At 42.9% G+C, this 26076-nt stretch overlaps 1 protein-coding gene across 3 annotated transcripts in view; it reads right to left on the minus strand.

Moving 5' to 3' along the window:
• Positions 1-204: 204 nt before the first annotated feature.
• efl1 (elongation factor like GTPase 1) overlaps positions 205-26076 on the minus strand; it is a 29783-nt gene continuing 3911 nt past the window's right edge. For 2 of the 3 annotated variants that reach the window (XM_079339303.1, XM_079339304.1), the window contains 18 exons: positions 25768-25905; positions 25470-25681; positions 24558-24681; positions 23694-23773; positions 22282-22418; positions 22033-22155; positions 20894-20993; positions 20366-20538; positions 20081-20235; positions 18864-18999; positions 8211-8342; positions 7749-7896; positions 5825-5954; positions 5514-5640; positions 4567-4771; positions 3095-3615; positions 1528-1712; positions 205-735 (listed from right to left, as the gene is read on the minus strand). In XM_079339303.1, coding sequence (XP_079195429.1) covers positions 547-735; positions 1528-1712; positions 3095-3615; positions 4567-4771; positions 5514-5640; positions 5825-5954; positions 7749-7896; positions 8211-8342; positions 18864-18999; positions 20081-20235; positions 20366-20538; positions 20894-20993; positions 22033-22155; positions 22282-22418; positions 23694-23773; positions 24558-24681; positions 25470-25681; positions 25768-25905 — 3015 coding nt within the window. In that variant the 3' untranslated portion in view covers positions 205-546. The remainder of the gene's footprint in view (positions 736-1527; positions 1713-3094; positions 3616-4566; positions 4772-5513; positions 5641-5824; positions 5955-7748; positions 7897-8210; positions 8343-18863; positions 19000-20080; positions 20236-20365; positions 20539-20893; positions 20994-22032; positions 22156-22281; positions 22419-23693; positions 23774-24557; positions 24682-25469; positions 25682-25767; positions 25906-26076) is intronic. The other variant, XM_079339305.1, reaches the window with a different exon arrangement.

Below are 26076 nucleotides of genomic sequence, written 5' to 3' on the forward strand. Positions count from 1 at the left end.
GTCTTCATAATCTGATAAAATGAAAAAGCACTGTGTAGTCATGTCCGTGTGTGTGTGTGTGTGTATTGTGAAGCTCCTGCAGCGGGTTTACATGCTGCGCCTCTGCAATGTGTCATCACAAACTGGGACACCAAAGTGACACCTGTACGGATGTAATTTGAACGTTCAGAGGCGGTGTAGTTGGCGTCACAGCACAGATAGAAAAGTAAAGAAGAACACATTTATTTGATTCTCTGGAACGATCTGAATGCACATTATATTTCCTGTTAGTCTATGAGTCAACTGAAGACGTCCACAGGAGTCATCAGGGTCTGGAAACAGCCATTTATTTCTGCTTGCATATTTATAGCGTCATGGTAACGATGGTGGTTAAAGCCCTGCCATACAACCAAAGATATTTCAAGTCATGACAAGTGATGTTAAAACAATTAATGTAATCATTATTTGACGTCCACGGGGCCACAAAGCTTGTGCTATCTTTATGCATGAACATATACCAGTTTAAAAAAACCAAACAACCTGATTCATGAGAAACTATTTTTCCCTCTACTTGTTCTTTCCGAGTGTTCTCTGCTTCTCTGCGTGCTCCACGATCTTTTCTTCCACATACAGGCCTTTGCGACGGCGGACAGCGTTCATGTATTTGAGGGCCATGTTGGCAGAGTCCGCTTTCTCCCCAAAATGCAGGTATTCTTCCTCTGTGGTAGGAACCCAGAACGGATCACTGGTGATCACCTGTGAGACAGAAGAAGAGGTCGTATAACTGAACAGCGTTTTAAAGCCTTGTTTTGTTTTCCTGTTGGAGACTGGGTCCATGAGAGAAACAAAATGTGGATCAGTGAGCTTAAGAAGTGTATGTGAACTCTAAGGCCAGGTTACCTTTTTCAAACCTCTTCGAGCTGTTGAGCTAAGCCAAGCTAACTATTTAAAACTCAAACACTGAAATCAACACACAATCATCTTCTCATGTCAACACTGACATCTTGATTATTTCACATTTCTGCTCTTTTTTTTTACACCACATGTCAAACCTACACTGATAACAGAGGTAGCTCTGTAAAGTGACCATCAGAACTAACTAATCCTATTCATACGCCGCCGACGAAGCAGCGGGAGAAATATGGGGTTAAGTGACATCAGACATGTGGCCGCAGGAGCTCAGACACCCTTGTATCTGTGATCTTATTCTTTTAGTCAGTATGCTCAGCTCATGACCGAATGTGGATAATCTCTCAATTCTTGAGTTTGCTGGTAACAGATTTATTGAGAATAAAAAGAGAAATCCTTATCCAAAAAGACAGCAAGGAGTCTGGGTATTCAGTCTCCTGCTGTAAAAGTTATTATTACATGACTCCGAAAATCTAAAGAAATCTATTTAAGGCGAGGGACCAGGCCAAAACCAGAGTGGTTGTGTATTTTAAGGCAGGTGTATAAGAATACAACTACAGAGCTAGCATGACAGACTGTGCTGATTTAAGCCTCCTTTAAAACACACACACAAACAAACAGTACACACATCCTACTCACCTCCCAGTGGCTGAAGACCAGCTGAGGACTGGCCAATCCACTCGTCCTCTTACGGATCTCATCAGCAAATCCAAAGCTCTCCGCCACAGGTAGTACAGCCTTGATGATGAACATGTCTGTCCCTTCCTTCATCTCCTCATGGAGGACGCGCCCCTCCCGCTTCCCGAGCACACCATACACTCGGCCTGGGACAGGAAAACACAGGTTACCAGCTGATGACATCTGCTGGTATTTTTTAAAGGCGACTTCTAAGACATAAAGACGAGGAGACGATCTCAGAGTTAGCCAAGAAAAATAAAAAAACACTTCCACTCGTCAGTGACGTCTTGTGGAAAAAGTAAAGGAGACACTTTTAGAAATGACTCAAGTCTAGGTTCCTTGTGTCAGTGAAGCTCTAGTTCTATATTCTTTGGTCAGGAAGTGCCACTGTACTGTTTCTGCTTTATCTTGTTTACCGTAAATTCCGGACTATTGAGCGCACCTGGATATAAGCCGCACCGGCTAAAAATAGGTAAATAAATGTATTTGTACATATATAAGCCGCACTTGATTATAAGCCGCAGGTGTCCACGTTATAACAAGAGCTATTTACACAGAAAGACGTGACTTTTAATGAAATACGTACTACCGGTAACATCCGCAAATACGAAGCCTAGTGGAAATCCTTTATCAAACAGTGTCTGTAACGCGGCTGATGAAAAAGATTACCGTAATATATTTCACAGGAAAAAGTCCATCCATTCACTGCCTCAGAATGACTTCATTACTCACTTCCTCAGTCTCTGTTGTCGCTGTCAGTGTCATCTTAACGTGCAGCAGCTCTGTTAGCTTCTTTGACAGCCAGGTCGATCGCCTTTAACTTGAAAGCTGCATCATATGTATTTCTCTGTGTGTTTTCCATGATGAGGGTGCGTGCATAAAGCGCAAAATGACTGATATTAAGATCCGATGTGACGAAGTCAAATGTTTTTGCGGCACAAGCTCATTGTCCCGCAAGAAAAATCCATAAATAAGCCGCATCGTTTTAAAAGCCGCAGTGTTAAAAACCGCGACAAAAAGTAGCGGCTTATAGTCCGAAATTTACGGTAATCTGTTTTTAAAGCAACGTGACATCTGTGAATAAATCAATAAATGATCAAGGAATTATAGTCTTCACCTGCTGGTGACCCACAGTAGTGGTTTGTTGCGTGTCCCAGTCTTTAATAGTTTGCTTTAGTATTCCTCGCACATACACCCTTTTCACACTTACAGAAATCTCCTGAAAATCTCTGAATGCGTGAACACTGACTTTTCTCCTGCCAGACTCTAATTATAGCAAGGTCTAATAATTCTGCTTCTTTGTCACCTCTTACTTCGGGGCTCTGGAGCATTCCTCCTGAAATAATCTATACATGTTCAGGAGTGGATATGTGAAGACAGCTACCAACTTTCTCCCCAGATAGAAGGAAAAAGAAGAAGAGAAAACGGCCTTCTCTTAAAAAACAAGCAAAAAAAGACAAACTAACAAAAAACTACTCAGACCTGAAACATTTTTCAATGAGTGTGTGAATTTCAGCCTCGTTCTTACCTAACACTTCAGCTGTGGCCATAATCTCGCAGGTATACATTGCAGCCATGAGTCTCTGAGGCTGAGCCTGGAATGCGTGACGACAGGCCTCCTTCACGGCGGCGATCAGCTGGCCTGACACGGGACCGTAGCAGTCCGCAGAGGCAGCTTCAGGCCTGCATCGCGCCTGGCTTGGCCCCACCGATGTGCCCTCTGTCGGTGTAAATGTCTCGCAGCTTCCTTTCAATTTGTCATCGGCTAAAGCCTCGTGGAATAAAGAGTCCTCCTCTAAGGAATCCTGATGTTGCGGAATGGCTGGAGACTGAATGTCCCACTTCTCCACAGAGAAGCAAACTCCCATCAGGGGCTCCTCACACATGGGTCCGGACAGAGCAGCAAGCTGGAAACCACTGATGATGCTGTTATCAAAGTATCGTAGAGCTGTTTGACCGACATCATCATCAGCTCCCCTGCCCAGACACTGCCACACTGAGGGCCGGTTGTAGTCCTCCACATTGTTCAGCAGAATGTTGGGTCCACATCTGAAAAGCAAAAACTTTCAGTGCGTTTGCAGACCAATTTCAGCAGATTGTTTTAAACCTGTCAGAGGACATGATATCTCCTGGGAATGTTAAACTTTCTTCTATTGTTCCCTAAACCTCCCAAGAGAGACTAAAAACATGCTCAGCAGAGCAACACAGAACGAGTTAGGGTGCCTGCCCGCTGAACAAGAAATGATTTTCTCAAAGGATTCTTGATCTTTGGATAAGATGGACAAAGCTGGCAGTGCAACTAAAAGTTGCAAAAGATTATTATTATTTCTCAATTATTATTTAAAACTGTCTCACTCATGATGTTGATATAAAGGAGACGTATTATCTTTTTTTTGTTGAATTTTTGAACATATATTTTGGGTAACCTGAGTGTGTATCGACCAACAAAACGTGAAAATAAATCCATCCAGTCCTTCGTTTGTGGTCTGCATAAGTCTTACAACACAGAGAAAAATGCTCTGTTTCAAATCTTCTCCTCTTGTGATGTCACAGTGGGATTCTGGTAAAAAAGAAAACCAAAAAAAAAAACACCTTCCCTGGTATCTCCACCCCCAGCCGAGAGGGGGCGGGGTCATTGCATTTAAAGAGACACACACACCAAAACAGAGCGTTCTGAGAGAGCTGGTTTCTACTGGGTCACAAACATCCTCTGGTGCTTGATTCATGTTATATTTGGATCAAAGCACAGCACAGATGTTTCATTTAGATCACAGGGGACTGAATGAAAAGATAGAAAAAGGGGGTAATATGTCCCCTTTAAAGCTTAGAAGTAGTCCCCATGTCATTTTGTAAAAAGTCATTTCAAAGCACAAACATGTTTTTTGGGTTGATCAAAGGAACAACCAAACACTGATAGTAGCAACGTGTACATTAGTTCAAGATTAGAATAGATAAAATGTGGACATTTAACTAAAGTCAAATTCACATTTGGTGTCAGACCTGCGTGGCCCAAAGGACCAGATACGCTCGACAACGTTCCTCCACTTCCTCCCCTGCAGCAGGCTCTCCAGCTGGGCCTTGAGTCCTGCGATGGCTTCCAGGCTTCTGGGGCTGAGGTCCATGCTCCTTCCTTCCCTCAGTAAGATGTTGACCTGCTCCAGAGTCCGAATCAACTCCGAGCTACTCTCCAGGAGACGGGCCACTTCTGACATGAGACACAACAACAACAACAACGGCTTTAGAAAAGTGCAATGGCAGGTATAAAACACTGAAGTCCTCTGCAGCTTTACTCCCTGTTAGATTTTCAATCATGTAGGAAAACCCTTTTTTTCCCCCAAATTCATATTTTGTGAAATTGTATTCCAATTAGGGCCGTCAAATGAACGGGGGTTGGCGGACTCGTATTTGATGGCTGTTTATTGGCGGTTTCTTTTATTACATCATGTATAAATACATGTATGCGAACAAAAGAGTGGACGGTACATTTGTGGGTTTTTCTTCTGGAACCTGCTGCTGGTAAAAAAAACTTTTCAGGAAAGAAGAGAAGGGCTTTTAATTTGAAAAAAAAAGGATGTAACAAACAAATGTATAATCGGTTTGCCCAGCGTGGCTAACGTGAGCACTGCTAACAACACCAGCCTTCGGTCCTCCTTATATTCTTCATTTGACTAATTACTTCTTCTACCCTTAAACTAGGAATATAAAAAGTGGTTGTTGTGTCGTCATGATTTAGCCCAAATTGCAGCCGACACAGCTCTGCATGGAAAGAAAAACACGTAAGACAAATAGTTACTCTGTTCACTTCCTTATAAAAGTGACTGACTCTCAGGCTCTTATTTGCTCGAGGTGTATCAGAGTGTAACTTTTAGGCCCGTCTGCATTCATGAGTAACAAATCACACCATGTAGTTTGAACCTCAGGCTGCTTGTTTCCTGTTCAGGTCTTACCCTCAGGTAGAGGAATTGCCCGAATGCAGACGGTTGCCAGTCTGTTTGGAGTGGTTAGAGTGACGAGACCACTGGGGTCCACATGGAGGGTGGCAGACGAACGGCCCTGAGAGGCATCTTCCTTCACCTACAAACACATACAGTATTGATACAGACACATTGATTTCCAAGATTTTCAACCTGAGAACAGGTCACTTCACTGAGATCATCTCCCGTGTTCTTTCTTCTGCCAACACTTTATGATATAACAGAAAACCCAACACGTCATCATCCGGTTGGACGTGGGAAGGTGCTGCACTTTGATGGCTCACCTGGTGAATTATGGCTATCTTCTGCTGCTTTCCCAGCTCTTCATTCACCATGTCCACTTTGGGAGGACGAACCACAGTTTCTCTGAATGGAATGATGGGTTTGGACGAGCTGATTTCAATTTGAGCAAACCTATGAAGACGTAACAGAACACACAAAGAATAAGCAACAATGAAAATAAGGCTGCGTCACCCAGGAGCTGGTGTCCATCTGTTGTTTCAAACGCATCGTATATTAGACAAATCGAGAGTCATGTTATTTATTTCATAGAAATATGTATTTATTACCATGTATCTGTTTATCTGTTAATGTTTATCACACAACAGGCTGTACCTTCCATATTTCTTAACATCACTATTTGGAACAAACTCTTTCTTCAATGTCAACCTAGAAATGTGCATCCAGGACTTTGATGCTTTTTCCAAGTTCATACTGAAGCCTGATCCTCTAACCGACACGCAAACCTCCTTCACATTGAGGTTGATCTATGTGGGTTTGGTGCAGCTGCTGTCCTCATTCAAAAAAAAAAAAATCAACAGGGCACTGACCATCCCAGCCTTTTCCCTTTTTTATTTGCAGATGTTGTACGTCTCTGTAGATCTTATCCAGCACAGTGAGAGAAAATGAGCCTTAACTCAACCTGCTAAGATTTTCAATCTGAGCTGAAATTGTGTCAGTGAAATCATTTCTTCGCTGAGCCTGATTGCTCATGATTGAATGATTGTTTCACGATGATGGCGGCTCGATCATATTGGACTCTTCATGTATTTTGCGTCTTCAGAGACGAGGTGAGCTGGTTTAATTGCTCGAGAGATATGTGCTTGGTCTCATATGAAGTTTGCCGTCAGCACATTTAATAATCGGCAGCATACGGAAAAATAGGAGGCAAGCTCTTTTAAACTGCCCGAGGTCAGAATGAACTCAGAGGAGTCCCTCCGTTCTTGATTAAAATCTCCATATTGTCTTTTCAGTTTCAGTTTATCATCATCATTGTCTTAAATGATTATGAATTTTAACTTGAGATTTGAGGGAAATTGGCCTTTTACATGTTGTGTCTCAGCCAACCCAACAAACATGACACACAAGAGAGAAACAGGGGGGGGGGGGGTAATCCCCTCAGAGTACTGGAGCTGTGGTCACAGTCTGGTGGCTGAGAAGCGCTGACCTCGTTCTGAGTGTGATTCTGCAGGTCAAGCAGCTTTCCAGCGATGTAACATAAGGGCTCAGACTGCCATTAGCGAGTTGACTTGCCAGCAGGTCATCTAACCAGCCAAGCAGGCGAGTGAGTCAGTCGATCGAGTACCCAAACAAAAAAGAAAGCTAAACTATGTGTAAGACAACGAGACATAAAAAAAAAAAAAAAAAGATCTTTTGGACCATCAGGTCACATTACCAGCCAACATACAGTACCAACAAACCAAACACTAATTAAGTGATTAAGCTGGCCGTCCAAACCAACCAATCAGGGAGTGGCCTGATAAGCCTGTCAGCCAGCAGGCCAGCTCCTTTCTACTGTGCAGTCGAGTTCTGTCTGTCCGGTACTTCTCTGATAAAGTAACAAGAGCGGAGCAGACTGAACGTCATCAGTGTGATGCAGGAGGCTGACAGAAAACATGGAGGTGTGTGTGTGTGTGTGTGTGTGTGTGTGTGTGTGTGTTTAATAACAGCCTTTAAGGTAACCTTATGTTTCTCAAACTTTCCCCTGACCTCGTCTTCCGAGCTGGTCGAGCACCGACAGCGTTCTTCAACGTGGGACTGATGAGTCTCGTTTACGCTTCTGCCTTTCTGTGTGTTTCCGTCTGCGGTGTCAGCTTACCTTCAGTTGTGTCGTTAAATAAATTCTATTGCCCGTCTGTGATTTCAGGTGTATGTCAGGGCGAGTCCTCACATGTAGGAGGTAAATAAGGAGATGTGACAGACACTGACCGATTCCGGAGGTCGTCGAGGCAGCGCTGCAGATGAACTTCACCAGCAGTGACCAGGACGTGTTCTCCCGTTTCCTGGATCAGAACCTCAGCACAAGGATCTGCCTGGTTTAACAAGCGCATCCCACGCACCAGCTTGGGCATCTCACCTGACACACAAACAAAGAATCAAACCAACTCAGACCGTTTGTTTTTTTGGGGTTTTTTCCAGTTGATACCAGTTTACATCAACATGTGAGAAAATTACAGAGAATTTCTGAAAGTGAAATGACAGGTTTGTAAATATGTATGTTTATAATGTTCTGTAGATGTCAGTTCGATGAACGCAGGAACGACGAGGAAGAACTGAGACAGACTGATGATTCGTAGCTCTATGTGTAAAATCGAGGTTTGAAAAAACAAAAAACAAAAAAAAGGGTCCAATTTATGAAGGGGAGACGTGAGGGTGACTTCAAAGACTTACTCGGATGTTTGGGTTCAATGGCAACTCGAACAATGGGCGTGGCCTCAAAGTTGAGCGGCGTGAAGGGTGGACAGGCGGGAGAAGATGACACGGTGGCAGACTTTAGGATGTACTCCTCCAGACCTCCAATACCTGATCAGGAAACGGAAGAGGACAAACACTTAGACACATTTTCACCCCGGCAAGCTTTTGATGACTTTTTTACACTGTGGTTTGAAATCGGGCGGTCAGTGCCAACACATTCAGATCTGAAAGGAAGGTATTGATTTTTTTAAATTGCATTGATTGTGTGATATTTTGTTGGATTACCTGCAGAGAAGGCAGCATGAAGAGTGACACCTCTGTGCCTTTGAATGGTTCATTTCACACACAAGTTGTTCTTGTCTCGTTTTATTTTGTCCGAACGTGCAATGACAAACCCAAGTTTATAAACTCTTTTTATTTGCTGAAATGTTTTTCAGCAAAGTTTAAGTTGCATCAACTCATTTTTTCAATGTTTACCTCATCATCTGATATTTCAGAGAGGTCATCGATGATTACCTTTGGGAGTTTATATTCTTCTTTGTCGGCCTCGTCCTCTGAGCTAAAGGTTCGAATGCCAAGTGAATGATGAGGTTGACAGATCGCAGCGTTGTCTGGTGAGACTTCTTTTAACAGAAACCTGAACCTGAGCCGCTGATGATTCATAAACTGTCTTTACAACTGAAAACATTTCTTCCATAAATTCATTCATTAATACTTTGAAATCCAACACCGGACCGCACGATCGAGGAGGAGCAGTTTGCTTCATGTTTACCCGGACCTTCACAAAGGCTTCTCCTCGTTGTTACTCCGTGTCTCTAAGAACAGTAAACTACACAACAGTAAAATACACAACAGTAAACTACACAACAGTAAAATACACAACAGTAAAATACACAACAGTAAACTACACGTTCTCTAAGCTATCACACACGACCGCAGCTTTCTCCAGTTACTCTCTCTCTTTTTTACACCCACTCTTTTATAACCCTCTAATAAAGCCAGGCAGCTCATGTTGTTGTTTCACCAGGTTGAAACGTTGTGATTGATTGTGATTGTGTTATTTAAGTACTTATTATTTTAGCCTCATTTCCCACGTTCACTGTTTTTATGCACCAGTATAAGACACATTCCTTGTATGTGTAAATGTACTTGGCAATAAGAAAACATTGTGATTGTGACACTGGCTCAAGAGGACACTTTACCACAGACAGTGTGAGCACTGAGGTCCTGCTCGACAGTGTGAGCACGTACACGGTGAGCTTTGGTCACACGTGTGATTCCCTCACACAGACTCAGATGACATTGCAACAGGACTCGTACACCACGCTGTGTTCAGGGCCTGTTCGTTGAATCCAGAGTCGCTTATGTGACGCGCCCATCTGTTTTTTCAAAGAATCCTATTCATGAAGTGTTTTATCAATCCAGCATTTTGGGTTGTGTCTGTAATCACAAGCTTCAGTTCTGCTTGCAGCCAAAGGCCTCAGGCTGTCCCAAACATGACAGATCGAGGAGGCCGAGGTTTCAGGCATCCAGCAAATATCAAAGGCTGCGCCCTCACTGCTGCCAAAAGTGAACTCGCTCCCATGTCACTCATCAGACTTTTTTTCTTTTTTGGTGTGAACAGCTTCACGGCACAGGGTTTTTTTGTTTTTTTTAAATGGATCTGTTATTTTGACAGAAATACTGTCTTTAAATTCACAATATGCTCACATTGGCTGGATGCACACACACACACTCACGCACGCGCACACGCACACACACACACACACTTGGCTCCATGAAGCTTAAGTGGGACTTTCCAGTGAAAGGGAAATTCCACAGGATGTTTAAATGGAGCAGATTTCCGAGGCTCTGGCCATGTACTTAATAAAACACGCTCCACACAGATCATCCAACAACCTCCACTTTTCAATCTTCCATGTTTCCACTGAAACAGCATTTCCTCAAACTTTTTCCCCCCTATTGGAGGCGAAACAAAGTGAAGCTTCATTTATACCATACATTTGGCTCTGTGACATTGTGTGAAATGATCCAGACATCTGTAATGACGATGTATAAAAATGAAGGCTCTTCTAAGTCCAGCTGCAGTCTGATTCTCTATCAAGCTTTCATCAAATGGATCCTGATACCTAACACTGAACTGAAACATGCATATGAAGTGAACCACTCAACTCCTAAAATGTTTAGAAAGAGTTGATTTGAGTTACTTGAACGTCACAACTCCAGAGATGGAGAGAGAATGAAACCTGCAGATTTTTTTCATGAGTCATGTTTCAGATTAAGCTCAACATCTTTTTTGTTAAATGTCTTAAACATCTTTGGTTTTGGGAAATATCTTGGAGGTATTAAATGTGGGCATAAACACGCATGCATGCATAGTAGGATGTCTTAAAATGACTTTGGTAATGTTGGTAAGGATGTGATTCATGTCGACCTGCAAGGTCCACTTAAACAGACCTGTAGCTCCACAAAGGCCCTTTACAGAACTCACAGCTTCATAAAACACGATACAAATCAGTGTTTGCTCATCAATGAGACAAGAATTAACAAATCATCGACGACAGGTCGAGTATTTTAATATCATGGATACTTTTAGGTCAAATTGGTGGATGTGGGTTTCGTAGTTTTGACTGGAACAAATTCCAGCCAGTTTGTTCTCCAAGGTTAACATGGACACTGAACAGATTTCATAAGTGAAAAAAGAAATAACACCTTCTTGTATGTTTAGTCGTCACTAATCTGGCTTTACCGTCCATTTACTTTAACTCATATAAACTTTTTCTTTTGTGTGTGCTGGGAGCCAGCTTGGATGGAATAAAGGGGAAGTGAGGAGGGAGGGGTCTAAGAAGAATTGGGGGGGAAGGATTTCTTTTTTCTTTTTAAGCAGAGTAGCTGCAAACTGTACTTGTGGTTGAAGGGAAATATCCTTCGGATTGAATCATCCTGAGCTGATTGGTCCAATCGTCAGCTTGATTTTTATACAGTTCTAAAAATCCCTGATTCAAGGGACGCGGTCCGAGCTGCTGCTCTACAGAATACTTTAAATCAATGCGGCTGTAATGGAGTACATGAGTGGTCACGGGCTTCTTGCTCTGAACTCTTCTTTTTCTCTTGCAGTGTAATTGTTGTTTTGGGTCGAGTCACTTTGGGGAAAGAAAAGTGTCAAGTTACAGTAGAGCTCGCCAAAAATGTCCTGCATCTGCTCAGCCTGCTCTCTGCCTGCGTTTGTCTCTGCAGGAACAAGGTTTGAATGAATGCATCATGCATGAAGAAAATGTTAATACAACAACATATATGGAGGAAGACATTTCCAAACTACAACTTCAATAGCCGAAAACGTAAAAAGACATCACAGAAGTGAACAGTATAAAGCAGCTCACAAAGTTACCTGTTGTTTTGAGTACGTTTGCTATTCTTATACAGTATTTGTGGAGACTACTTTAATAACATGTTTCTGGGTAACATGTCACCCGTTAGGAGAGTCACTCCTTTTAATTGGCTTCTCCTGCACATTTCTTTCAAAAGAATTGTATTAATAATCATACTGTGAGTTTTTTTTTATTTGATCTATTTTGTGCGTTTGTTTTAAGTGCTTGAAATAAATGTTGATAAAAAATGTCAACTTGCTGCTCAGTGTTGTAGTTCAACCCAACATGGCTTCAATCAGACATGGAAAGATGAAGAAATAAAAAGAAGCAGGAGGTGGCATAGCAGCCTCTACGCCTCAGAAGCTAGCGAGCCCTTTTACCCCTGCATGCACACGTTATTTAGGCCAGCTACTTTCTAACTTTACTCTGCTCAGAGATGACCTACCTAAAGCCTGCTTCTGGAGGTTTCCACCACTAATCAGCATGAAGTGAAGTCACGTGTGTCACAAATGTTTACCAAATAATAATGTGCAGGATTAAGATGTGCATGTGGAATTACTTCATATAAAGTTGTCTGTTTTTCTTTGAATGGACTGTCTGAAAAAGTGTCTGCGTGAGATCTATACTAAAACCTTTTCTCTCTTTCTTTGTCAACGCTACGCAACAAACGTTTTTTTCTGTGAAGAAACTTTTGCATTGATCATTTTGTGCATGTTAAACAACACAATATTCAGCCATCATGAAAAACTTTGATCAATCTATCGATCAGGCTTTAGTTGTATAGCGCCAACTCAAAACAAATGTTATCTCAAGACGCTTTACTTACGACTCTCCTAGGTTTGAAGAAACAGAAATATACCCCACACAGGGAAAGCATCGTTTGTCTCATTTACACTTTAACCCCTAAAACACTACGACACAGATTCATGTATTTAACAACACGTTTCAAAAAAGGTTCAAGTGTCCTCAGAAAAAAACAAGGTTTGCCTCATAATGAGTGACTAAGAGCTCTGAATAATCCCACCTTCACTCCTCACTCCACATCGAACAAACAGATCTGTTAAAAAAATAGATCAACTTCAAAGACTGTAGGGGGAAAAAGTGTATCGGATGGAAAAAGAGGCAGGAGGAGGAAGACATAGAACAAGGGGGATGAAAAGTGGAAATAAATAAATAAAAGGATCAATGGTGAGAAAAGTGGGAGAAGAGGAGGGGATGTGAGAGGAGTCAACGACTGTCTGAAGGGAGAGAGGAGGACTGATGAGGTGAAGAATGTGGATCCCAGCAGGACTCTGCTGAGACTGGAAACTGTGTCAAGGACGAGGGTTCGGGTTAGAGAAATGGGCGATGAGTCAGGAGCGGTGGAAAACTCCCACAGCTGCTACCACATACAGACAGATGTGTTCATATCTGACAGAACGTCTTCTTTATTTTATTCTATTTAACGTCATGATTTTGTAAAGCAGGTGGAACGCTATATTAGTGTTTTGAAAAGAACATGTGAATCTATGCTTGAGGCTCGGTTTGTTTGTCTTTATTCATATCCTGGAGCTCATTATCTCTCTATTACACTTTAGAAGCTCATAGCGTTTTCAGACTTGCAGGAATCTCCTGATGTGTCCAGGATGAGCTGCATGTGTCTTCATAAGATGATTCTCCTGCCAGACCACGTGTTTTGTTTCTGCAGCTCGTCCGAGTGAGCTGCTGTGAGAACGCAGCAGGATATTCTCTGGAGAATTCACCTCGAGCCAAAAGGAGGGGGAGTGACGATCCTGTGACTGCTGCACGGTGCATCGACTGAATGCATACCACCACTATGATCTCTGTGCATGTAATCAAACAGCTGCATGTTGTGTTGTGTGGTGTTCTCTGCTCTTTTGTTGAGGTTGTATGTTCTCATTATAGCGCTGTGAAGCAGATTCTGTTGCTTCGTCTGCATTGGTTTTTTGTTTTTTTTAATGACACGCCTTACCTCAGGAGACCCCCTGACCCCCCCCCCCCTCCACCTCTGACAGTGAGAGTCTACAGCTGCATACTCCTCCTGATTGTTGTACTGAGATAACACTTCACTTGATTGAAGCTCCACAAATAAAACATGCTTTGACTGAATTAGCAATTATTCCCTTTTCTTCTGATGAAGGAATCCTTTGCACCACGTTTCAACAGTTTTGCCTCCTTTTTCCAAGCTTCCCCTAACAGCCATCACAAATACAACTGAACATGATCTCATCTTACAAGTCTGATGAGCTCTTCTCCAGATGTCTCTACCAAATGCCAAAAACAGAGTTTCTGAAAGTCCCCTCCTGGCTCGTATCGACATCGGCTCCACCAGCTCTCTCTCTGTTAGCAGCCGTGCAGGAGGACAGGTTGTTGCTTTGTTTTCGATAACTGACCGAGTAAGAAGGAGTAATGGCATCCATCCAATCTTGGACATCCCAGCCCTCGGTCCTCCACTGGAGCAACTCATTTCTTTTTATTAAAAGATGGCTTCTTGCCCGTCCATAGGAAGCCACTAATGGCTCGCTTCAACATAGAAAGGAGAGGAGAAAACTCCAGAGCTAGCATGTATGCTATATAATTAACCTGAGGTACTTTAATCACCTGAAACACAAACTGAGACACGCTCATCTCTCAGCTATTAAACCAATACAAATCCATCCAGTTCATCTTTAACACCATTAAAAAGGGACGTACTGGTCGACACAATCCACACTGTGTTTGCACTTTATGAGCAGCTTGTTTTAGGCGGTTAAAATGTCAAGTCAGCAGGTGGACAAAAGCTGCCACGGTACCACACATGGTCAGAGAAGTATCTTTAAAATGAGCTAATATGAGATGTGCAAAAGGAAAGAGTTGTACCTTCTACAGGTAAGAGGCTCACACACGTCTATCCTGTTGCTGTGTCAGAGACAAAGACGTGATGTCTCTGTCAATGTGACTACATCCAAGAATTCAATTCGATTAAAAAAACTTTATTCGTCCTCGGGGGGGAGTTCAAAGAAAAGGTGATCTTGGTAGGAACACGCCAGGTGGAAGAAAAGAAGAGACGTTACTGAGGACGGCAGAAAACGTAAAAGATGCTCACGCATTCATCAGGGAAATAAGTACCTGTTCTTTAGAAGGAGCGCCAGGGGTCATCGGGGTGGTCGGACGCCACTCCAAATGAATGGTAGGACAGCGGTGGGAATGGCGGGGAAGGCAGGGGAACGTTGTTCCAGGAGATCAAAACAAGGTTCCCCCCTCCGATTTAAAACATCATGTTAATGTTTTATATCAGAGAATTCATTCAACCAGTCCACATGTGCTTTGTGGATTTGGAGAAGGCATTCGACCGTGTCCCTCGCGGCGCCCTCTGGGGGGTGCTCCGTGAGTATGGGGTTCGGGGCCCTTTGCTAAGGGCGGTCCGGTCCTTGTACGACCGGAGCAGGAGTATGGTTCGCATTGCCGGTATTAAGTCGGACCTGTTCCCGGTGCGCGTTGGCCTCCGGCAGGGCTGCCCTTTGTCACCGGTTCTGTTCATTACTTTTATGGACAGAATTTCTAGGCGCAGTCAGGGGCCGGAGGGGGTCCGGTTCGGGGACCACGGGATCTCGTCTCTGCTTTTTGCAGATGATGTGGTCTTGTTGGCTCCATCGAACCCGGACCTTCAGTGCGCACTGGGGCGGTTCGCTACCGAGTGTGAGGCGGCTGGGATGAGGATCAGCACCTCTAAATCTGAGGCCATGGTTCTCGACCGGAAAAAGGTGGTTTGCCCCCTTCGGGTCGGTGGGGAGTCCTTGCCCCAGGTGGAGGAGTTTAAGTATCTCGGGGTCTTGTTCACGAGTGGGGTGAAGATGGAGCGTGAGATCGACAGACGGATCGGTGCGGCGTCTGCAGTCATGCGGTCGCTGTATCGGTCCGTCGTGGTGAAGAAGGAGCTAAGCCGAAAGGCGAAGCTCTCGATTTACCGGTCGATCTTCGTTCCTACCCTCACCTATGGTCATGAGCTTTGGGTCATGACCAAAAGAACGAGATCTCGGATACAAGCGGCCGAAATGGGCTTCCTCCGTAGGGTGGCTGGGCGCACCCTTAGAGATAGGGTGAGGAGCTCGGTCACCAGGGAGGAGCTCGGAGTAGAGCCGTTACTCCTCCACATCGAGAGGAGTCAGTTGAGGTGGTTCGGGTATCTGGTCCGGATGCCCCCTGGACGCCTCCCTAGGGAGGTATTCCAGGCATGTCCCTCCGGGAGGAGGCCTCGGGGTAGACCCAGGACACGCTGGAGAGACTATGTCTCTCGGCTGGCCTGGGAACGCCTTAGGGTCCCACCCGAAGAGCTGGAGGAGGTGTCTGGGGTGAGGGAAGTCTGGGTGTCTCTGCTTAGACTGCTGCCCCCGCGACCCGGCCCCGGATAAGCGGTAGAAAATGGATGGATGGATGGAATTCATTCCTTCACAGCGAGGAACATGTGACACACGGCATCGCCATCTCTCATGGAGAGGGAGCGGGGTTTTAACAAAAGCTGTGAGCGTTTACTATCAACAAGAAAATACAGATGTCTTTTTAATGCAACCGTTTCAGTGTAGCTGCTGATGATGTGGGACTCCAACAGAGGGAGAGGAGGAGGAGAAAGAGCTGACGAGGACGTCCATCACCTCCTGACTAACCATGAATGACCACTCCTCCACCTCTTCAGGATCTTCAACACAGCCCTCTGCAGTCAGACAATCCAAAAACAAGAAGGAGCTGAAAACTCTCTTCCCTCTGTGAGCTGAGGGACAAACCATCACAGAACTGTCCGAGGGTTACTTCGTCCAGCTCACAGTCGTGTCAGTGGGCTCAGAGTGCCTGTGCAAGACAATCCATGCACACAGGTCAAATGATGTTAATGTTACACTCTGCAACAAACCACTTCAGATTTAACTACAGTAATGAATGTAAGTGTGTTTCATTGTGATTTTAGATCATGCCGTTTTAAATGATTAGCAAATATTCAACTTCTTTACTCCTCAACGATGTTTGTAAGAGGCGTAAAAAACACAGAGTTCACTGCTTTACCTTTTTGTAAAATAAATAAAAGAAGAAGAAAGCAGCACTTTATGGATCGTCCTTTTTGGTCTGAATATTTTCTCTAAACTTGAGAAAAACGAGCACACAGTGTGCATAAAGCGGACTAAAAGAGAAATCCCATCGAATCACATTCAGCCGCTCACAGCTGAACACGGCACTCAGTGTAACCGTGTGATTCCTTAATGAGGGTTTTTAAACGTTTAAAATTGGAGTTGTTCGTCTGAACTGATGAATATATTTGTAACAACAGCCCTGTAGGTTTTTACTAACTTTGCTTAAGCTGTAAAGCGATGCACTCTCTTTACCAGCTGTCAGATTTTGTCTCTCCTGAGTTCGGTGTTAGGGAACAATGTGTTCATATTTTTCTTTACAAAAACAGACGGCCCATCATTCATAAGAAGAAGATTGGTGAGCACCTTCGGTTACAACACAAAAACCACCATCCACCATCAGCTGCTTTAAAGCAATAAGAAGATATGAATAGCCATTTGGTGCCACCTAGTGGTATATTCCAGAGTGACACCAGGTGGGAGAAGTTTTTAGGCTTTTTTTTGTAACGAATAAGAAATATTCTCCTCCCTGCTTAAATAAAATGGTAAATGGATTCAAGCTTGTGATATTTCTTTTCTAGTCGTCCGACTTCTCAAAGTGCACCGACACATTCACACACTGAAGCTGATGTGTAGTGAAATCATTAGACGTAAACAATACACACACATTCACACACATTCAGTGTTTTGCAGAGAGACACAAACATGTGGACTTCACTGGACGACAGGAGCTGGGAACAAATCAGCATCCTTCAGCCCCCCCGTCCCGTCCCGTCCTCTCTGATTTCAAACCCTCCAAGATTCACAGCCATTACACCTCAACTTCACTCACAACTTTCAAATACAACAAAAAAGCATTTTATGACAAACGAGAAGTCACGTCAAGTAAACTGAGAATGTTGGATTAAAGAAATAAACTTCACATATAAGTGCACAACCAACCAGTGCAGGCCACTCCCCAGACCCATTAAGATCCTTTTTATGAGCTGTCAGTCTAAAGTGAATTAAGGAGCTGAAGCTACTCCAGGGCAGATCATCTTACTGATACTTACATTAGGACGCACAGCCATACTGACCGATGACTCAGCACTTACATCCTAATGCAAAGCTCCTCCATAATTCATGGCCCGTCATGTCTCGCTGCAGGATAGTGTTCTGCTCAAAGTGCTCGGGAACGTTGGTGTGAGGTCACGTCAATACTGCTCAAAGTAACAATCACCGCCTCACTTTACAGGCATGCACACATTTTACAGAGCACGACTGCGTCTCCATCACTTTGATGTTTGAAAGGATGGAAAATACCGGAGCTTAAGACCAGCTGCAGATCTTATTTCATACTTTCATCCCAAAGCTGCGATGGGCAAAAGACAAAGAGGCATCGAGAGGACGTGAAGAGAGAAGTGGGGCCTCTGAAAACAAAGCTGTGCAGCTGAAGAGTAAAAAGAAATCAAATGATTCACCTGACACCGTGCAGACAGAGAGACAACATTGATCCCTTTATGCTTCCTGACTTTTTGACAGGAAGCTTCATCACCGACCCCCATCAAAATAAAGCATGTACACAAACACTCTGTGTAAATTATGAATGACGAAGAGGAGGGATTATCATGTGTCAGAAAAATCTTAATTATTCAGTTTCTATTACTTATGGGTGTTCATCAAACATGAATATGATATATGTGACTTTTTCTGTGATTAATAATAATTATAATAATTAATATTGTTGTTTTTTTTACAAGTTTCACATCAAAGTTTGAAATCATCATTGTACATCTAGGACACATTTTAAGAGTGATGTTTGCAGGAAGGAAACACTATAAACACTATGTCTCTGCAGGAGACAAAACAAAGACGGTAACCTCAAGAAGATGTTCTTTGTTGTTCTATATGTTGTCACATTTCTTATTCTTGGAGTCACGATTCCATTCAAACTAATCGATTTTCAAACGTTCCCTGTTTGTTGCAGAGGGGGGCTTGGTTCAAGCTCCAGCCTGCTGTGCATTATTATAACATATGATATGTGACATCGGATATGAACTCTGGGATTTAAATCATTCTTAAAGTACCACACTTTGATTTTCCAGACCCTGCACATTGAATACATCCCAGAGTTTGTACAATCAACCGTTCACTCCTTTAATGGAAGAAGATATCGCCATATTTACCCAGGACGTTTCCCGCTGGCACCTCCTCCAGCTCCTCCAGCTCTCTGCCCATCAGCAGGTAGAGGCTCCCCACTGAACAGCAGGACAGATGTGGCACCTGGAGCGCACAGTCTGAGGCAGTACAATCCTCCGGCAGCTGGAAGAGAACGCACCAGGATGAAGAGCAAAGAGGGCCCCACATGTGTCATGTGATATCGAGGCACTAAAAGGTTTTTGGGATTCAAGCGTATGGAATAAAAGGTTGATGTGGTTTCCAATGAATGAGTGTGAAAAAAGGTCTTCAAGATCGCCTACATTAACAATCTCATGTGTCTTCACCGTCTTTCACCTTATGTATTAGTCGTTTTGTTTTTGTCTTAATTCTATGTTAAGCGTCCTTCATTATATGGTGTAATAGGCAGAAAGTGAAAACACGATGCAGCTGCTCACAACCTTGATGATTCAGTGTTTCCCACACAGAGGAGGTGCTCGGGCGGGCCGCCCAGGAATAATTAAAGGTCACATCTTTTATTCCTTTTCAACCAGAGAAGTCTCAGAGCATCAACTCCACTTTATTATGCATATTAAGCCCTCTATTCCAGCCCTGCTCAGAACAGATAAAGCATCTAACTATCTAACTAACTAACTAACTAACTATCTAACTATCTAACAGGAAAAGAAAACATTTGTTACAAACTGAAATAAAAAGAATTTGTATAGAATTATAAATTGTGCCAATTATATTTTAAGAAATCATACGACGATCGGCTGATGCGCGCTGAACGACTCTGAGTCGATTATTTCAGTCCAGTATCTTTAGGAAAAAGCGTGTTATGTTAATTTAGCAGTACCTATCCTGTCAATGATTAGGTTGATCTAGACCAGAACATCTGAACTGCTTGGTCAGGAGGAGAAGGAGTGGGTTTGCTGAATTGAGTCGTAAACATGCGCCTGGAAAAAAACGTTTTAAACAGTCTGTCAAGCACTTTTTTAAACCTGTTAGTTTTGTTGTTCTCTGAACATTTGACAGAAGCTGCAAACTGCACCGTTTAGCATGACATAAATCTGATTGAAAAAAAAAAATAAAATCTGAAATTTGGGTCGCTCTTTCTCAAGGAGGTGTTGTAGGTTAGTCCTGAGGCTAAACGAGTTGAAGCTGTCATCTTAGGCTCACGTTTTACAACAAGAGTTTCAGGCAGAACCTTCCAGATGAAGCGGTACTGAGCAGACTCACTCACCATGCTCAGGCCCTGGGCAGGGTCATACTTTGGCCCCAGAACAAACACTTTCTGCCCTTTCCTGACCGTCCCGCTGTAGACCCGAGCAAACGCTATGAAGGCCTCTTTCTGCTCCTCTTCCTCCTCTGGCTTTGAGTCCGGCATCGTCATCTTAGCTGATAAAAAAAACAAAAAAAACAAGATGCACACAAGTTGTTCAAATCCTCACAGATTTAAATGACTTCACTTTATCAGTCTATATTCTTTTAAGAACAATTAAAAAGGACAGATTATAAAATGAAGTACCTGTAGTACCTGCGGCGCTGAGTCCTGAGGGGGGTTTGCCTTCTTGAGACGTGGTCTCTGGATGGACAGGATCTTTGTGGCTCTCTGTTGTTGTCTGATCAGAAACCATCCTTTCAGCATGTCTCTGTCTGGCTATCTCTCTGCGCTGAGCTATTTCCTCCTGTGTCAACGGCCTAAACCGAACACGTGGAGACATGGACAAAAAAGGGTCTTGAGCACCTGCCACTTTTCCCTCTGTGGAGAAATGACTCTTTTTTAAATAGATATCTGCCATTTGATTAAATAAGAATATCAGGGAGTTATGTGATCAAGGCCAGCACGGTGCCGTCTCTTCTATCTTCTCCCTGATGGCTTGCGTGTTAACATGCATGCACAGACTCTCCATCACTGTAATGTTAAGTTACTCAACCTGAGCCGATGTCCGTCACAAATCACTTTTTAACGCTACTTTTATTTATGTGGTTTGTAGGTCGAACAATCGGTGCAGTCATGGCTGAAGGTGTGGATGCCGACACCTGTGACACTTACCTCTGTTTGTTCTGCGGCAGTGCCTTAGTGTTCACAGCAAACATCTTGGACACGAAGATGATGACTGGAGCGCTTTCTGCACACGAGCACTGCAGGAAGGCTATAAAACATCAAAATATGGAGTAAGTATAACAGAACTAAATCAAACCTAAAGCCATTTGTCAAACTGATGTCAGCACTGTAAGCTGCTTTTATGAAGCAGACAAGTGTTTGCAGAAACAAGCTATGATATATGTTAACCCTCTGACATTTAAAGTTTCCAATAGGAAATGAGTTTCATTTGCTTCAAGTCCAGTTTTTAGAATTTATATTCTGAAGTTTCTTAGTTTTCCTGTCAGGTTTGTCAACATGTTGTTTTATGGAGAGCAGGATAATTATCTCATATTAATCCGCCATAATGATTTTATCTGTTGACAGATGAAATGTTAACAGACAATCCTTTCTATTGTTTTCCAATTATTCTGGTTAAACCAGGATCAAACATCTGGGACCTGAAATACAATCAGCCTGCATGTTCAATAAAAATGTTTAACTTTCAGAAAGAGTTGCTCTGTAGGCTCGGCTGAGAGCGTCTCCTCCGCCTCTACTCGTGGGCTGTCGGGTCAAAGCGCTGTACTGATCAGAACAAGGTGTAACCACATTAATCACAGCTACTGTATGTGGAGATTGACCTGAAGGAGGACCGAAGGACGCCACGCTCAAATGTCATCACCTGCAGACAGTTTGAGACAAATTGTGCTGAATTTGGACTTTTTCTACAAGTTTTCTTAACTTTGGACTTGTTGGTTAGTCTGACTTTAAATGTGTGTTTAATAGACTTTAAAGTCAGTCGCCCCGTAACATCCCTAACACAGAGACTATCTATTGTGAATAGTGAACAGGTTAGCCCGTGCACAGCTTAAACACGTTCTCAGGTAGACACGGTTGCAGGAGCGAACGCCTGTAGCTGGAGCGCCACGGACTTTTGACAAAAACAATCTATTTCAGTTTTCTATTTTTCACAAAAACAACAATGATGTCAGTCTTATAAACTTTTTGTGGACTGTGGTCCTTCAGTTTATTCCAACAAAGTCATGCTGTGGATGAGGAAGAGATATGTGAATGAGAAAAAGCAACATATGATTTGTGTTCAAACTGACCTTTTTTCAGCTCCTGCGTCTGTTTCGGCATTAAATCAAAGAGCCGCGCACCAACGCTCATCAGTTTCTCCACCCTCTCCGACAACATGTCCAAAGGGCTAGGAAGCTTTTCACACACCATTGCTGCAGTCTGTGTTAAAGACACCTAACATAAAAACCTCCCAAAAAATATCCTCAAGTCCGACCGCCTAAAAAGACAAGAGATGAAAGTGGACATGTCGTATTAACCAGACACGTCGTTAAGGATACATAAGACAGCCTGGGACACGGGTAACCACTGGGCGCAGATGGCAGAGAGGAGCACTTTGGGGTCAGAGTGACGAGAGTCTCTGGCCAACACCTTTATCCCAAGTGAAGTCATCACCTTGTCCACCTTCTCTTTGTCTCTGTTGACAGAAACACAACAGACATGAAGAACCTGTAGATCTCCTCAATTCAAAACAAGAACAAAAGGCAGACTCCAGGATGCAAAGGTGCCCAGCCAGAAAACATTCCTTGATTTTCTTTCACCTTATTCGATGAAAAGTAATCAATAATTCATATCTAAACGAGGACTGTCAGCATTAAGTAGTTTATCGAGATAATTTAAAAGTCCTACCCTCGCTCCAACACTTCATCACGAGTCTGTTTGAGCTCAAAGTTTCTGCTTCTTAAGAAAGTCTTTTTTCCGTGCCACTTTAATTGTGTTAAACATTGTGTATTTACTAATGATGGATTCATGTTGGAACAAAGATTTGAGATAACAGTTGTTGGGAATTGTCGCTATACAAATAAAAATAATTCATCATGTGCAGGTTCATATGAGGTGATAGGCAGAAATAAAACAACGTGTGTATTTGCTGTTGCAGCACACTGACATGCTTCACATGAGGCTACGAAAGAAAGGAAGCTTCATGTCTTTAGTCCCCCTTTCAGATCTGGACCTGCAGCACAGTTTGGTATTTTCTTTGTTCTTACCAGTTAACAGAGCACTGGCCTGTTTGTGATATGATAGCATTATTGGCTTTAACTAGTTTGACTTGAAACAATTAATCAAATTAATCTAGTAACTCGATTTCTTAAACTCTTGATGTTATTTCAACAAGCAGGGCCGAATGCAGACTTTTTAGCCCGGGAAGGTTCAGCCCTGACCCGTGCAGGGGGGCAAAAAAAAAAGCTCCTGATTTCTTTAAACTTTTTGACAAATAAAATTAGTTGTTTTGTTGTGTTACCTGCTGATGCTGTTCTAATTTCTCTGCAGTGAGTAGAGTCAGCAGTAATGCCTCTTTAACACAGTTCATCATTTACATTAGCCAGTCTAATGATCTTAAAGGATGACATTTATTTAGGCATCCTAATAAGAAACACAACACACTCTATAAATAACACAACAAGGGAATTGAATTTTTATTGTAGTAAAAAATACAGCAACAGTTAAGATACGCATTAATAAAAAACATTAAAAATCAATGAAAAAAATATATTTTTCAAAAAAGGAAACTACGTGAGTTCACGTTTTTTGTTCTTGTATGGATATTACTGTTTCTCTGGAACAAAGACAGTGGTTTAACGGGGAAAGATGGCTGACCACACAATATTTATTTTCAAATAACACAATGAATGCTGGTATACCTGTTAAGTATTTCAGGGACGTATGCATATATGTTCATAAGTAAACTTACCTTCTGGTGACAACTGCATCATATAAACTCCAGATGTTATCAAGCACAAGCTGCACAAAGAGTGGCTTCTTTCCTTTGGCCTGCAGCAGAGAAACAAACAAAGAGCTCACATCACTGATTCCAGTTTAACAAAGGCCTGAAGGATGTTTTTTAAATCATGGGTCAACTCTGCTGGACTAAAGGAGGTTTGCAATTTGATGTTGCTCCCTAAGAAGGCTGAAAAACCAACATCCATTAAAAGGTGTTTCAGTCCTGTGTGACAGTCCACTGTACTCCAGTTAGTACAGCACGATATGAGCCGGCTCACCGATTAAAGCTGGCACCGTCCAAAGTTAACTCCAGAATTACAAATCAGTTAAACTTACACAAACCTTTTTTATTCAGCCCGTAGTGCCAGTCAATCACTTTGTCTAATCTGTGACACAGCAGTCCACCACTAGGTGGAGCTTTAACTTTGCTTAACACTCTGCTCTTAAATGTCCCACCTGTCAGTGGCCGGATGAAACCTGCTGTTGGAAAGGTTTAATTTGCAGCGTCGAGGGTAAAATACTCTGAGAGTTTCTCCGTCACTGTTCTACGTTACAAGTAACTCTAAGCAGAGATAGTAACGATGCAAGATGGCTCACTCCACTCAGCAATTCGGCTCCGGAAAACAAAGCAATGCTCGTGCACATAAATACGTGCACAATGATGTAACCAACTAATGGTCGACAATTAAACCTGTTTATTGGTCTTTGTTCTTTTAAAGGACAAATGAACTCACATTGTGAATGAGCACATTTTTAGATCAACCTTTACAGATTTATTTATGAAAGTAATAAGACCATTATTCTAGAAATGTTCAAAAGGCCATGGTTACATTACCTGAGCTCCTTTCATGATCCTCTTTGCTTTCACATTCAGGTAGAAATCCCCCCACAGGGTTCTGAGCAGCACCTCCGCCTTAATTCCCATTTTCTGACTGTAGATTTCGGCAAATTGCTGGATGCTACAAAACACAAAATCAATTTTTACTTTGCGGTCTTAGACTTCTGAGAGGTTCACAGACAGAAGAAAAGCATTGATCTTGAATAAAAGCATTGACTTACATATGTTGGCTCATAACCAGCATTGACTACACTGGAGCGGCGGTGATCACTCACAGGTTTTAAACAGGGTGACAGTTTGGGGCTTTAAGGACGTCATGTGTTGATTTATTGTGATCACAAGGACCAAGCTGCGTTCAGAAGTAGCTCTTTATCACCTGACGGCTTTGGCACAGTGTTAAACTTTCAGCGTTTGAATAACTGACTTTATTAGGAATGGACAGCTGAATACCTTCGCCTCAAGTGAAAACCAAAGACTTAGAGCGCCCCCTGCTGACCGGCTGCGGAATAGATCATAAACCCTCCTCCTCTATGTTGACAGACAGAGCACTTTCTCTTTTCTCTATCTGTGGCTGTAACCGTCCTGGTGTTAGTTTAATGTGTAACTCTGTTAAATGACATCTGTAGATGTCGTTAAAACCAGAAAGTCCTTGAACATGCCTTTATGTTTAATTTATGTTGGGTGTTTCATAGACACAGGGGAAGCCATCAAGCACACACTGAACTGTATTGAAAAGCAAATATATCTCTAGTGTCAAACAGAACAATATGTCCTTTTATAACATGACCACTCACTGGACATTTAACATTAGGCTTTGCATCTTGGACATTAACACTGACAGCTATCCCAGAATGCATTAATACATACAGTATACTCCTGATAACCCAGCGTAAAGGACAACAAGCTCACCTGAAGCCCCATCCATCGATTGCACTGGCAAACACGACATTTCCTTGGTCCGGAGAAAAGTAGAGACTGGAGTCATCAGCCTCCTCCAGCCCGGCGCTCCAATCATACAGCTGATCTCCACTCAACGTGTCTTTTTCCGTCTCCTCCTTATCTTTCTCTGCCCGCTCCTCCAGCACTCTGGACGTGAATAAAGTCCCCGTCACTGCATTCACCTTCGAGGTCAAACACGCACATCAGCACAGAGTCACAGAGGTGTTCAGATGACTTTCTCTCTGCAGAGGAGAGCCGGGCTCTTTACCTGCTCCAGTATCTTCTGAAGGTGGCTGTAAGCTTCCTGCGAGGTGAGCTTCAGCTCCATGATAAGCCGATCTATCTTATTGATAACCAGAACTGGCCTGATGTTCTCCAGCCACGCCTGACGGAGCACAACCTGGGTCTACACACAAGCAGACATGATCAATATGATGTAAGGTCAGTGATCCGTAAAGTACAGTGAAGTAATATAGTCAGTGTTTATCTCATACAAACTGGGGCGAAAGGATACATTGCTTGCACTGTGACGTGGACGTGATGCCACAGTGGGTCTGATGTCACCGTCAGTGGTCAT

Source organism: Symphodus melops (genome assembly GCF_947650265.1).
Source record: "Symphodus melops genome assembly, chromosome: 3".
Taxonomy (NCBI): domain Eukaryota; kingdom Metazoa; phylum Chordata; class Actinopteri; order Labriformes; family Labridae; genus Symphodus; species Symphodus melops.